General features: G+C 35.9%; 1 protein-coding gene across 7 annotated transcripts in view; it reads right to left on the bottom strand.

Annotated features, from left to right (window-relative positions):
* Positions 1-14,854, bottom strand: part of KIF21A (kinesin family member 21A) — a 157,305-nt gene that overhangs the window by 66,544 nt on the left and 75,907 nt on the right. For all 7 annotated transcript variants that reach the window (XM_060305492.1, XM_060305488.1, XM_060305489.2 and 4 more), the window contains exons 2-7: positions 10,525-10,747; positions 10,212-10,394; positions 8,685-8,834; positions 7,170-7,304; positions 6,505-6,672; positions 4,512-4,627 (exon numbers count right to left, since the gene is read on the bottom strand). In XM_060305492.1, coding sequence (XP_060161475.1) covers positions 4,512-4,627; positions 6,505-6,672; positions 7,170-7,304; positions 8,685-8,834; positions 10,212-10,394; positions 10,525-10,747 — 975 coding nt within the window. The remainder of the gene's footprint in view (positions 1-4,511; positions 4,628-6,504; positions 6,673-7,169; positions 7,305-8,684; positions 8,835-10,211; positions 10,395-10,524; positions 10,748-14,854) is intronic.

The following is a 14,854-nucleotide window of genomic DNA, read 5'->3' as shown; positions in this document are numbered from 1 at the left end:
TAAAATTTAATCTATCTATAATATGACATGTTGAAATTCAAAAATCATTGCTTTCATTATCTACTTAATATTTCAGGATTTTTTTTTTTAACTTTTATTTATTTTTGGCTGCTTTGGTTCTTCGTTGCTGTGCACAGGCTTTCTCTAGTTGTGCCGAGCCGGGGGCTACTCTTCCATTCGTGCACAGGCTTCTCATTGCGGTGGCTTCTCGTTGCAGAGCACGGGCTCTAGGCATAAGGGCTTCCGTAGTTGTAGCACGCAGGCTCAGTAGTTGTGGCACATGGGTAGTTGCTCCACAGCATGTGGGATCTTCCCAGACAAGGGCTTTAACCTGTGTCCTCTGCACTGGCAGGCGGATTCTTAACCACTGTGCCCCCAGGGAAGTCCCTATTTTAGGATTTAAATTTTTTCTTTTTATTTAATCACTTGCATCCTGATTTTTTATTTCAGCAAAAAGTTTTACACAAAATCCTATCACCTGATCAAAAAAAGTATTTAGTATACCCATATGTTTCACAATATGAAAGGTCATTTGTGATTGAGTGGTCAAAGTTCCAGAGTTTCTGGCTAGATTACATAGGAAAACTGGGAAATATTATTTTATCGTCATGATGAATTGCTTTACCAACCAAAGAATAGGATAATAAAATGCTTATTATGCCTAAGCTATTTCTGTCAATGAAAAAGATGTGGAGAGTCTAATGGGCACTTGCACACTAACAGTTAAGGAGCTAATTTACCCACCCTGGTAGGAAATTTATACCTATCAATTCTAATCTATAGCCTCCTAGCTTCCTGCTTCCACTCCTGCCTTCTCCCAATAATCTCAACACGGCACTCATAGTAACACTTTTATTTTCTTCTTCTTATTTTTTTTTAGTATTGTCAAGCTTTATTTTTACTCATTTTAGATGTGTAGTAATGTCTCATTTTTTTTAATTTTTTAAATTTTTACACAATTTTTAAAGGTTACTTTCCATTTACAGTTATTACAAAATATTGGCTATATTCCTCATGTTGTACAATATATCCTTGAGCCTATCTTACATCCAACGGTTTGTACCTCCCACTCCCCCACCTCTATATTGCCCCTCCCCACCACTGGTAATCACTAGTTTGTTCTCTATACCTGTGAGTCTGCTTCTTTTTTGTTATATTCACAGTTTGTTGTATTTTTTAGATTCCACATACAAGTGATATCATACAGTATTTGTCTTTCTCTGTCTAACTTATTTCACTTAGCATAATGCCCTTCATAGCAACCCTTTTAAAAGGGGTCCCATTCCACCTATCTTTATTCCTTTGTGAACTCTTGCTCATCCTTATTTACCCTTACTTTTACTATTATTCAAGATTCAACTCAGAGATCATCTAGTCCAAGAATCCAACACTGAGTTTGGCTGTACTCCTTTCTCTCTGCTTCCTCATACCCTTTGCATACCTCTTTTTTGTTGATTATGATTATATTGAAATTTTATAGATCCAAACCCTTAGATACTAAACTCCTAGAGGACAAGGATCATCAAATATTTTTTATTCATCAGACTACTTTGTACAACACAGTATTTGGAACATATTAGGTCATTACTATTTGTTTGTGTTACTTAGAACATATTAGATCCCTAATAATTGTTTGTATGTCATGCGTATATTATATTTATTTATTTGAAGTCAGAAGTTAAGATAATTCATGCATCTCTGTTGATGAAGAAGATAAGGTAATCCAGTGAGAGTGATGATTATGGATACTGATTAGAGGATAGGACTACTCAAAATGTTATCCCCAGTCCAGTGCCAGTCTGGAAGATTCATGACAAGTATAGAAATTGACAGTAAGCATTTTGGCAACTTTTACAACATTTGAGCTTGCTGTAATCAATGAACTCATTTCACTGAATACAGTATAGACCAGTTCAAGTATTTTCAAACTCACATAATGGGACAAGCTGAGTATAGTCATGTTCAATATCAACCCACTACAACTGGGAAGTGGGAAGGAGGAGAACTCTCCCTTACTAAAAATATTTTGAGAAGTATTGGGATCAAGTGCTTAAGAAGAATAGTGAAATCAGGAATGAGAGGAGCTAAGACCTACTGTATAGGAAAAAGGTCACATATTAAAACCCAAATGATACAAATTTCAAGAACAGTTATGGGGCTTCCCTGGTGGTGCAGTGGTTGAAAGTCTGCCTGCCGATGCAGCGGACACGGGTTCCAGCCCTGGTCCATGTTCGAGCCCTGGTCCGGGAGGATGCTGCGCAGCAGCTGGGCCCGTGAGCCACGGCTACTAGCCTGCACATCTGGAGCCTGTGCTGTGCAGCAAGAGAGGCCGCGACAGTGAGAGCCCCGCGCACCGCGATGAAGAGTGGCCCCCGCTTGCCACAACTAGAGAAAGCCCTCGCACAGAAACGAAGACCCAACACAGCCAAAAATAAATAAATAAAGTTATTAAAAAAAAAAGTTATGTTTATGAAAAAGATTTTTAATGAAAGTTGTTTATTTTTATATAAAACCATAACTCTATCTTAAAGGAAACCATATAATTTAAATATATTAGGGAGTTCCCTGGTGGTCTAACAGTTAGGATTCAGCACTTTCACTGCTGTGGCCCGGGTTCAGTCCCTGGTTGGGGAACTGAGATCCCACAAGCCATGCGGTATGGCCAAAATAAACAAACAAATAAATAAAGTTATTTATCTTATATATTGTTATATCATATTATATTACACATTAGGGAGGAAATACATCACAATGTTAACAATAGTTACTTACAAGTAATAGAAATACAGTTGATTTTTATCATGTTTTATATTTTCTGTATTTTTCCATATTTTTGCTATAAACTTTTTAAAATGTTACATTAAACATTATAAATGTATAAAAGCCAGCTTTGTTTCTTAAAAAATCACCAAACTGTACACATAAATATATGCAGCTTGTTTCCACAAATACTTTTGATTTAATTTTTCTTTTAAGAGAAATTTGTACAAACATCACAACATGAAGGAATTTTGTTTTCCAATGCTTATACAAAGTTTAATGCTTTTGAACTAGGCGTTCAATCTCACAATTTTAAGCAGGAATTGAGGGTCACTGAGAATCAGAGGCGTTACCACTAGATAGGAAATGGGTGAGGAACATCTGAGACTCTTTAGCTATAGCTTAGATAAAACTCAAGAGGAATTCAAAACCCACAGTGCAAATATCTTAGATTGTTACAGGGCAAGCAAACTCTCAGAAGTACTGAATTATTCAAAAGTATTGACACTTGTAAAGGGAAGATGTTTACTATCTCTGCTTTGTTTATAAGACAAAGCTGTATTATAAAGCTAAGAAATAAACACAGGAAAAGGCTACAATTTAGCAAACTTTAAAAATTTACATTTGGCTTAAAAAACAAAAATTTTTGTCCTGTTATAATAAGACCCAGATTGATATTGAAGGTCAGAATGAAAATATAGACCAGAAGTAAGAAATATGTAACAGTGGAAGCAATACAAAGGATATGCTAGAAGACAGCTGAGTTAAGACAATGGCAATATTATATGAAAAGAAGGAATATAAAAATGATACTCTTGAATTCTATAAAACAAAACTTTATTTCTAAATCCATCCAACTTCAGACCTAAATAAACTTAACATTATCAAAATTCTTTGAATAACAGTTGTTCAAAAAGAAAGTTTGCAAGTTTAATTTTACAGCATCTAATGATCATTTTACAGCACCTAATGATCATTTTATAGCATCAGTAAACATGTTAGACCGTTGAAAACACTGTAAAATAGATTCACTGTAGTTGTGTGTAACTTGTTGAACTGTTCTATGATTGAATTTAAATGCCAAAAAAGTTACCATTTTTAAAGCCAACATTCTGATGCTTATAAAAAGGAATGCATTACCAAAAGAATACATTTAGCTGATGAAACATATCAGGATGATGCAAAGTACAGAAAAGGAGGAATATCAGTGATTCTGGCAAACTTAATAACCATCAATCACCCTATATTTCATTCAATTAACATTTTTAAATTTTTTCTCAAATGTAAAAAAATGTTTAATTTTTAGGAGACTTTGTAAAGAAAATGAATAATATTTAAATTGCTTTTTAATTACTTAGAAGACAGCATTTACTTTTCAACAAAATTTTATTAGGCATCAACTATGTGCCAAGCACTTAAAACTGAAACAATGGTATAGAGAAAGAGCACATGCCAAGGATTTCATTTATAAGCTAAGTGACTGAATAAATTACTTAACCTCTCTGGATTTCAATTTCCTTATCTATAAAATAGGAATAATAACACCTACCTCAAGAGGTGTTATAAGAAGTATGTGAAATAACAACATGCAAAAGCACTCACACATTTGAGGCACTTAATAATTATTAGTTCCTCATCCTATTAATTTGCTTTACAGTAAAAACAGTTCTTATAAATCACTTTACAAACTTATTTTAAAAATAATGAATAACTGAAATTCAGGAATATGGAGGATAAACACTTATGCATACCTATTACCCCCAAGAGAATCCTGTAGTAGTCTTGTCAGCTTAGAATCTCTATAGGGAACATGCGTGGCCCTCTTGCTCTTGTCTCCCAATGCACTTATTACATTGCCAAGTGCCAACTAAAAGAAAGAGAGAGAAAAAAAATTACAAAAATATCCTAATTATAACACTTTTAAATAATGAAACCTTATAGAAAATAATATGAAGCCATGGCAGAATTGAAAACATTTGTGTTTGGTTTTGTTTTACATTTGTATTTTCAAATATAAAGTAAACTTGGAGCTTTCCACATAACTACTAAAAACTGACACCACTCAAAATTTAATGCCATATATATACCCATAATTCACAAATACTTAAACTTCTATGCAGAGATTTTCTTTAGAAATAGAAATGTTATAAGATTGATGACTTCTGACCAGTCCTAGTATTACCAGAGAATCATGTTGTACACCCCACAAAACTGCCAATTCATGTTGCAAATTCTTCTCCTCAATTCATTGAAGAAACAAATTGTTCACTAGTTTAACAGTTGCATAAACTTTCTTGTTGTACTATAGCTTCCTCATGGGAAAACAAAATTTCCTTTAACCACAATAAAAATATCAGTATGATATCTCTGATCATGGCATTCCTAATGCAAGTATAGCCGCACTTAGAAATTCAATGAATCTATGTGCTAAGCATCCAATATTTTAAAAAACTAAGTCAAATTACGGAACTATTTAGTCACTCCTCCTGCCACCCCCTACTGCTTTTCCTACTGTCACTGAACCAGCACCTACAGCATAAGCATTTTCCTAAATGCTGGTCGCACTCGCCTTCAGTAATGCAAAACCATGTCTTTGTTAGAGCCAATGGATCCTGCAGCGAGTGCATCAGCATCACACTGTGTCTTAGTCCCCCTTTTCCAGAGTCTGCAGTTTTAACCACTGGCCACACTGAATGAACCTCTACCACGTGTCTGAACATGCTTCAATAGCCTGAACTGGAAAACAGAGCAATGGCTTTTGTCTTTTCCGGACAGCACAAATGTAAATACCACCATGATTTTATCTCCTAAGAAACTCAAAACAATACACAAAGTCGAGGATCCTGGTCGCTCACTCCTTTTAACACATGTTCAACTGTATGGTGGGAGCATCAAGATGGGTAGTTGGGAAGGCTGGCTCTCTCTAATCAGTCTCAGTTGATAATTCCCCCACAGAAGGGTTGCAATCATATAAAAGTAAATATTGGGCAATAAACAAAAAAATGACCATATGCTTGGAGCCCCTGCTCTAGGAAGAAAGGGAGGGAAGCAAAGCAGAAAACACCTGTCCTGATGCTGTCAGCATCACAGAAATTTAGGATGCCGTTACTTTTAAGCAGGAACAAAGAACCAACTTTTTAATGAAATCAATAGGAAGAAAAGATTAATTACATAAAAATTTGGTTCTAAAACGTTTTCTTCCATATAATAGAAGCTTTAGGCTAACTCAAACACAAGGTGTTTTCCAATCAAAAACACCACTAGATGGCATGGTATTAAAGTTAATTCCTAATACAATCTAGAAAAGTTCTCATTTTGAAACAATCATTACTAAAAAACATTTGATTTTAATTTCCAAAATAAAGTCTATCACAAAATGTTAGCAAAAAAGCTACTTTGAAAGTCATCCCATAAAATGTTTAATATTAAAACAGTAAGTTTGTGAGAAGAATTTTAAAATCATTTCTATTATATATATGCATAGATTATTTTATGCACACATCATAAAATTTAATCCAACTAAATTTTTACACATGAAGAAAATTTGCAATGTGAAAAGGAGAAAAATGCTGACAGTCTGAGGAGATCAAAATTCAATGCATTACTCCTAAGTTTACAGCAACTGTCATTTCTCAGCTCAGTGAATGAAGGATTTCCACTTGGGTATTATGTATTACAAAAGGGAAAAGGACAATAAAATAGCCCTGTTATATTCTCAGCACAAAGCCTTAGTCTTAGTCTTACAAGTCCACAGTTGATGGAAATGCCTTCTTTTGCCCTCTCGCCTGTAGCTCCAGTACGCTTCAGTCTTTCTGATCCTGCCAGATCAACAAAATGGAACTTTGCAGTCAGAGTTTCAAATTCATTCATCTGTGATGATTCAGAAATCACCTTATTATCAGTTGCACTTTCCTGCAATTGAGGAAGATAATTGAAAATATTTTATTAATATGACACTAAATATCCTTCAATCCCACCTTGCCCTCAGTATACATATAGCCAAGTATAGGCATGTGGCCAAATAAATATAAGTACAAAAATGCCTGCTGCAATTAGAAGCTTAGACAAAGTTAAGTCAAAGAAGGTCAAAACCTAACTGTTATCAACTGAGGTTTTGCCTGTGTTGAAGAGAAACTTGTAGCATATAGCCCTCAAAAGCAAAGGGTCCCAAGTAATGACATCCATTACCATATGGCCACAACATACTTTCTGGCTATTGCAGACATATATATTCAATTTTTAATTTTACATGGTTGGCCAGCTTTAGCTTAAACAAGATCAGGGACATCTCAATTGGAAAAGGAATGATTAAACAAACTAAACTTGGCACAAATGTTGTCTTTGAATATTTTCATGGATTTTACAGAAATGAAATATGAAATCTTAAAAAATTAGAACCAATAACTCACAGCATCTATTTGGGGACACATTCTGGTTTGACACAAGTGAATGGTAAAAATGGCATGTGAACGAGAGCTCTGAACATTCATTTGGGTACTAGCAGTGGTCCGGGATAAAGCACCCAGCTTCAAACACTGCATCATCTAGAAAAGGGAAAGAAAGAGGGGTTTTACTTGAACAATACTTAGACTAGGTCCATATAATCAGAAATCTGAGCTACTGGTTAAAATCCAACATATTAAAGGATGTGAAAGACAGATTTTCTTCTTCTTCTTCTTACTTTTTTGCGGTACGCGGGCCTCTCACTGTTGTGGCCTCTCCCGTTGCGGAGCACAGGCTCCAGACGCGCAGGCTCAGCAGCCATGGCTCACGGGCCTAGCCGCTCCGCGGCATGTGGGATCTTCCCGGACCGGGGCATGAACCTGTGTCCCCTGCATCGGCAGGCGGACTCTCAACCACTGCGCCACCAGGGAAGCCCTCTTATTATTTTATTTACAGGCACTTTTTGAGCTGAATTTCTCAGTATAACAGTTTTTTTTTTGTTGTTGTTGTTTTAATAGGAGAAAATACTGAGATTCAACCGCTTGCCATTCGCTGACATTTGCAGCTTCTATTTCAAAACTATTACAGTAGAACACTTCGGAACAAACTAAGCAATAACTGGAATTACTCAGGCTCTTCTGTATCTTATTTTTTGTAACTTTTTTTGTTTTGTTTTGTTTTGCGGTACGCGGGCCTCTCACTGCTGTGGCCCCTCCCGCTGCGGGGCACAGGCTCCGGACGTGCAGGCCCAGCGGCCACGGCTCACAGGCCCAGCCGCTCCACGGCACGTGGGATCCTCCCGAACCGGGGAATGAACCCGCGTCCCCTGCATCAGCAGGCGGACCCTCAACCACTGTGCCACCAGGGAAGCCCTGTAACTTTTTTTTTTTTGGCCACTCCACGTGGCTTGCAGATCTTTGTTCCCTGACCAGGAATTGAACCCAGCGCCATGGCAGTGAAAGTGTGGAGGCCTAACCACTGGCCTCGCAGGGAACTCCCCATTGTAACTTTTCTTAAGTCTCTCTTTAGGAGCCATGATACAGGCCTACGTATGTTACAGCAAAAAGTACAAAAGGACTGTGGCCTCATCCTTCACTTAAAATTATCTAACCCTCTTTTCTAGGTGTGAAAGAAAACTGTACATACAATGCCTTAAATTCTTTTGATGTTACAATAAATGCACTGACTTTATCATAACTGTTACATTTTTAATAATAAAATCCTGGTAAAAAATGAAGAAGATTTTAACTCCATGTTACACTCAAGGATACAAATATCATGAGCAGCAGAGCTGACTATTAAATAAAGCCAAACACGCTCTATTTTTTTTCCTGTGGCTGTGCCGCGCAGCTTGCGGGATCTTAGTTCCCCAACAAGGGATGGAACCCATGCCCTCTGCAGTGGAAGTGTGGAGCCCTAACCCCTGGACCACTAGGGAATTTCCCAAACACGCTCTATTTTAACTACAACATAAATGTCACCTCGGATTCTGTAATCACTGTACGTGTTGTGACGCCCACGGTATAAATTCCTCCAGCTGAATCTTCATGAATCTTTATATTTGATTTTTTATTTTTTGCATCAATATCACGAGTGGTATCAAATAAGTCAAGAACCTCTTCGTTATACAGCTAACAAAAAGAAATATTATAAGTTTAATGTTAGCAGAAATTGCCTCATGGATGTAATAACACATATTGCATGTTATCTTTCAAACATATCTTAAAAGTTCTTCCAAATACATATATTTCTTCAAAATAAAACATAAAATGATCACAAATACAAACAAATACCAGATTTCTTTACAAGAGTAAGAACAGTAAAAGACCTAATCGTGACTAATGAGTTAAAGACTAGCTAAAATCATCCACTAATCCTTTGCAAGAGATATATAAATATAAATACAAGCAAATACTAAAAAAATATGTATCAAATGTAAACAAATCCTAAGCTTAGGGAAGTTCTTAATAATTTTTACTACTTGAACTAAAAATATATTTTCTTTTGCCCTACAACCCTTCTTAGTGTACCTAAAAATAAATAGTATTTTTGCAAGGTCAGCAATGTAGTTTCTGTATCAATAGAGGCTGACAAGATTGTGCTACCACCTTAGAAGAGGATACATACAACTATTTTTCTATCAATATGCTTAAAGTCACAATGCCTAATAACATTTGGAGGGAGAAGGAGAAGACTGAAGACACCGTTTCTTTCCTTTTTCCATCACTAGTTACCTTTCTTTTGGTAGAAACACATAATTATATTCTTGGTTTTTACTAAATTGGAATGTCCATTAAAACCAGCAGTAAGATAACTGATGTTAATTTGAATTAAGTATTCTATTTTGTGCTATATAATGCTGAATAAAATGTTTCATCGATTATCAAAATGATTAGCTCTTGTGATTGAGATTACAATTAGACTAGAACAGTCTTTGGACCAAGTATACAGAATTATAATGGCACTGTCCACCCAAGTGTAACATTGCTCAAATCCTAGATGTCCTCTTACTGGTATGTCCCTCCCACAAGCCTAGACTGCCCTAAATCCATACCTGCCCCAACCTTTGCACATTGCATCAAAACATCTGCCTATCCTTGTAGGAATACCAGCTTCTGCCACCAGATTAGTGCTACAGCATCAATCCTATTATTCCTCACAATCTCCCCCTCCCTTTTGGTCTCAGTCACTGTGTTCCCAGTACTTTGTGAGCCTGCCTACATTACAACAGTAATTCTCAGATAAAGAAAAAATCTGAAATAAACAATATTAATTGTTTTACTCTGTGGACACTGGTCAAATGTTTATAATCTTAAATGCCAACAAGTAAGGAATACTTATAACCTATTATCTCTTGTTGCTATCGCCTATAACCTAATGCTAATTTAGTCAACATTTACTGAACACTATATGCCAAGCACTAAAATGGAAGCGGGAGTATAAAATCATAGGGCTATGGTCTTAAGAATAAGATTTAAAGGAAACTAATGACACAATTAGACTATTACCTCTAAGAATTGGGCATTCACTTTAAAATCTGGAGGAGGAAGTCCATTTTTAATGGAAGTGTGTTTTTTTTCTTCGATACTCTTGAAAAGGTGTTTAACAGCACGAGAAATAATACCCTGTTCTTCCTCAATGATGTTAACATCAAATCCTGTTCCCATTGTGTATGTTTTGCCAGCTCCAGTCTGAATAAAAGAACAGAGAAAAATGAATGCTTGACCTTAATAACATAATCTCAAGTGACAGAAGTGAAAGTGCAATTGAATTGACACTTCTGAAAAGTTACAGCTTCTATGAAAATAATTTGGTACTTACTTGTCCATAAGCAAAAACTGTAGCATTATATCCTTCAAAACAACCTTCAATTAGTTTTTCTATACACTGAGTGTAGATCTGCTCTTGCTGGGAGTCAATGTCAAACACATAATCAAAAGTGAAAGCTTTATCTTTGCCTAGGAAGACCTGAGGTTCTCCTGGTGTGACAGATGTACAAATATGGCAACCTTCAATCCTTTCTTTGGCAAGCTGTGGTCTTATTCTGTGAGGAAAAAAATCAGGAAAAAATAAAATAAAATAAGACAAAATAAATGGAAAAAAACTGAAGAAATAGGATTTTGAAATTCCTAGCAAATCTTTTAAAATCACTAATGTAATCTAGTACTTACTCCTTGAGTTGAAAAGTTTAAATAAGTTAAATTATACTGTCAATTTCAATATGAGTTACTTAATCCCCCCAAAAAAATCATGAACAAGAGTAAAATTAATCTTAAAATTAAATATTTTTGTGGGTGAATACCTTTCCTCAACTCTATAAAAGACTCAGTTAAATAAATTAAACTACCAAAATGCTATTTGTTGTTATCTTTATTTTAGATTTCTTCTCTTTATTTCCAGACAGGATGATATCCAAAAATGAGAAATTAAGTACATGGTATTTATCTTGATACCCTTGACTCACCTTTTTTGCAAACTCTTCACTAATGGTTCCCAAACTTATTTGACCATAACCTTCTGTTAGCTTAACATGTTTAAGCATAATCACACAACATACAATATGAATGAATATATATATTCATTTGTAAATATATGCATGTACTATATTGATTTGTCATATATTATGACATACACAAAAGCAGAATTGTGAAAATAAAGAAATTAAAAATAAAAACAGGGGTTTCCCTGGTGGCGCAGTGGTTGAGAATCTGCCTGCTAATGCAGGGGACACGGGTTCAAGCCCTGGTCTCGGAGGATCCCACATGCCGCGGAGCAACTAGGCTGGTGAACCACAACTACTAAGCCTGTGCGTCTGGAGCCTGTGCTCCGCGACAAGAGAGGCCACGATAGTAAGAGGCCCGTGCACTGCGATGAAGAGTGGCCCCCGCTTGCCACAACTAGAGAAAGCCCTCGCACAGAAACGAAGACTCAACACAGCAAAAATAAATTAATGAATTAATAAACTCCTACCCCAAACATCTGCTTAAAAAAAAAATTAAAAAAAATAAAAACAAATAAAACTTCTAATATTTTCTCTCCAAAACCACTGAATCATCATTTACATCTCCTAGGGTGTCCTTTGTCCACTTGGAAGACCACAGCACTATACCTGCCCTACACCCAACCCTCATCTACTTCAGATTCTAGGACCTTCCCCTTTTGCCTTATCTTCCTGATTTCAAGGCCTGTTTTTCAAAGAAGGAAAGTAAATATGGTGATATGTTACTAACAGAACAAAGCAAAATCTGGCCCTATTCTACTCACTCCATAAGCAGGACCATCCTAGACTTACACGTCACTGACTTAACAGTACTTAGGTTTTTTAGAGGTTTCTATTTGCCATGGAGAAGGAGAAGCAGTTTAGGGAAGAAAGTAAAGACAACCAGTAATGGAAAATATAAAACGGTACAGAGAGAAAATAGAAAGGATTTTAAAGGGATCTTATTTTCTGAGATACAGAAACAGAGATCTATAGAAGTGGAACAAGTTCATCTATTTGTTAGAGATAAAGCTAAGCCTAAGTCCAGATCACCCGAGTTTTAACCCTTGCCAGTTCTTCAGGGTGGAAGGTCAATGGAAGGATAGGAAAGGCAATACTGAGAAGCGACTGAATTTCTGTAACCCTGGTTACCTGAAACAGCATTCTGTACTAGCAAAGAAGTGTTAAGTAAATAATATATTTATTTATGCAATTTTCCCTTCTTCTGTGATAATGATGTTTTTCTTCCACAAAGTCTTCAACTTCATTTATTTGTTTTAATGGAATGCAATAATCAATGTGGAGCTGGCTAGGTACTACGGAAAGAGTGATGAAGTGGCCTTTAGGAGACTTGGATTCCACTACTTCTCTCACTCCACAGATATCATGTGGCCTTCTCTCAGAGCTCCAATTTCCTCACCTATTGACAGAAACTATCATTTCCAAGGTTCCTTTCAGATCTAATGCTGAGAGAAGAACACTATATTACAAAATGGGAAGAGAAAAATAATATTTATATATTGTTATAAAGATAAAATTATATTACAACAAGTAAAACAAATGGGTTTCTTACAAGAAGCTACATCCATGGACTATAAAAACAGCCCCATGGTGGTAAGCAGCTTTGGCTTTCTGGCTCCACATTTTCTTGATGAGTGGTCTTTCTCAAAGTTAATATTCCCTTCTTTCCAATCTTCCCTTCTCCTGTCTCACTTCATCCATTCATGGGGATAAAAATCATAAATCCATCATCCTCAGGAGAGTCATGGGGAGAAAACCAAATCCCCCATCCTCCTTGGAAGAATCACCATCCTGTCTGTTGGCAAGCTAGAAACAAGAGAGTCAACCTCAGTTATTCCCTCTCCCTATTCTATCCACCTAATCTATCTCTAAGAACTATTAATTATCTTGGAAATAGCTCATCATTTTCCTTCTTTCCTCATCAATAACACACTAATCAAGCCACCATTATCTCTTACTTGGATTATTGTAAAAGTCTCATCATCAGTCAACCTGCATCAAATCTTGCCCCCACCAATCTGTTCCACAGATTGCAATATCAGTGACACTCGTAAAATATGAAGTTGATCACTACCTTGCCTAAAACCCTTTAGTATATCCTTAAATCGCTCTACAATCTCCTCTTGCCATGCTCCATCTTTGCATCAAAGGACTTCAGTTAGTGATGGTGGTGGTGGTGATGGTTTATTTTTAACAAGTTTCACTAACAACGTGTGCTCTCTCTAGCCTCTATGCCTTCAAATATGCTTTCTCTTCTCCTGGACACTCTTCCTTCTCAATTCGCAACTCCTTTTCCAGCCTGAACATCTCATGTTTTCGACCTCTGTTTAGATTTTACTCCTTTCAGAAGCTCTCACCTAACCCTTTGCATTCCACCATAAAGTCATATCTGAGCCCAGGCTGTTCTGTCTCCTGAAAGCTACCTCATTTACACCAGGATTCTGCTCTCTCCCTGATTTATAGCTGCACTGTGAAGTTTAATAAATTCCATGTAATAATAAAGAAAAACATAAAAACAACTATCTAAATGAAAATGACAACTGTTTGAAATCAGTGCCTCACTAATTTTAAGTAAATGATTATAACCATGGGCTATTAAAATACTAAGCTAATTTATTTGGCTATTAAAATACTTCTAATTTAATTTCTACATAGAGAATAAGTACTATTTGAATTGCAGATATGACAGCCAATTTTAGAATGCCAATGTCACTCAGAACTTAATCTCCTAACTTCTGAGGAGGAGTGCATTTGAAAGACGGGTGATATGCAATCACACCATCTGCATGGGTGGGGAGACAAACTGGCTTTAAAAACCAACAAGATGGGTGGAACCCTTTTCTACTGGATGCAGGCAAGGGCAATTTCCCAGCAGGACTAAGAAATTCCCACCTAGGAGGGGATGGTCTCTGGCACATGCAGATAATTGGAAGCTGACTACACTTCAAAGTTTAGAGACATATTCACAGTCTCAATTCCCCTTCAAAAATTCAGATTTTAAACTCTCCAAATCCTTAAATTTATACTAAAATCAAGAATTCTCAGATGAAGTCTTAACCTAAGCCAATTAACCTGCTTTAATGATGTAAAGAGTTTGAAATTTACATAGTTACAAACTTCAATTTAAAAACTATAATTTGATGTTATATATAGACAAAATATAACAACCTCCAGGGAAAAAGAAGACTAAAACTAAAATCTGACATTACTTTAAAAATTTAGAACTATCTTCTTAGTATTTTTATATAAAAATAAGACCATTAAACATACTCATCTAATCCCAACACTAAGAAATAATGAGGTTAACATTTCAGTTAACACTAAGAAATAGTAACAAAGCCTTGCAGGCTTTTAAAAATGTGTAATCATACAACTAGATATATTTGAAAGTACTTCTTAAAGAAAAATTATGCATAAAACTTATGTCATAAATATTTAGGATAAGATATTCTAATATTACACAGCAGTATTATATTATAAAAGCCAATAACAATGTGGGTTCTATCTACAATAGTAATTTGCTAATGGAGATGGGTTTTTTTAAAATGTTACAATGGAAATGAATGTAGGTAGGATGAGGCTGTTATGGAAAATAGTGACAGTTCCACTAGATAATGTGCTTTTTTCCTTAGCATAAGGTATGTAACCTTT

Source organism: Globicephala melas, chromosome 10 (genome assembly GCF_963455315.2).
Source record: "Globicephala melas chromosome 10, mGloMel1.2, whole genome shotgun sequence".
In the NCBI taxonomy this organism is placed as follows: Eukaryota; Metazoa; Chordata; class Mammalia; order Artiodactyla; family Delphinidae; genus Globicephala; species Globicephala melas.
This window is presented reverse-complemented; position numbering and strand designations above follow the sequence as displayed.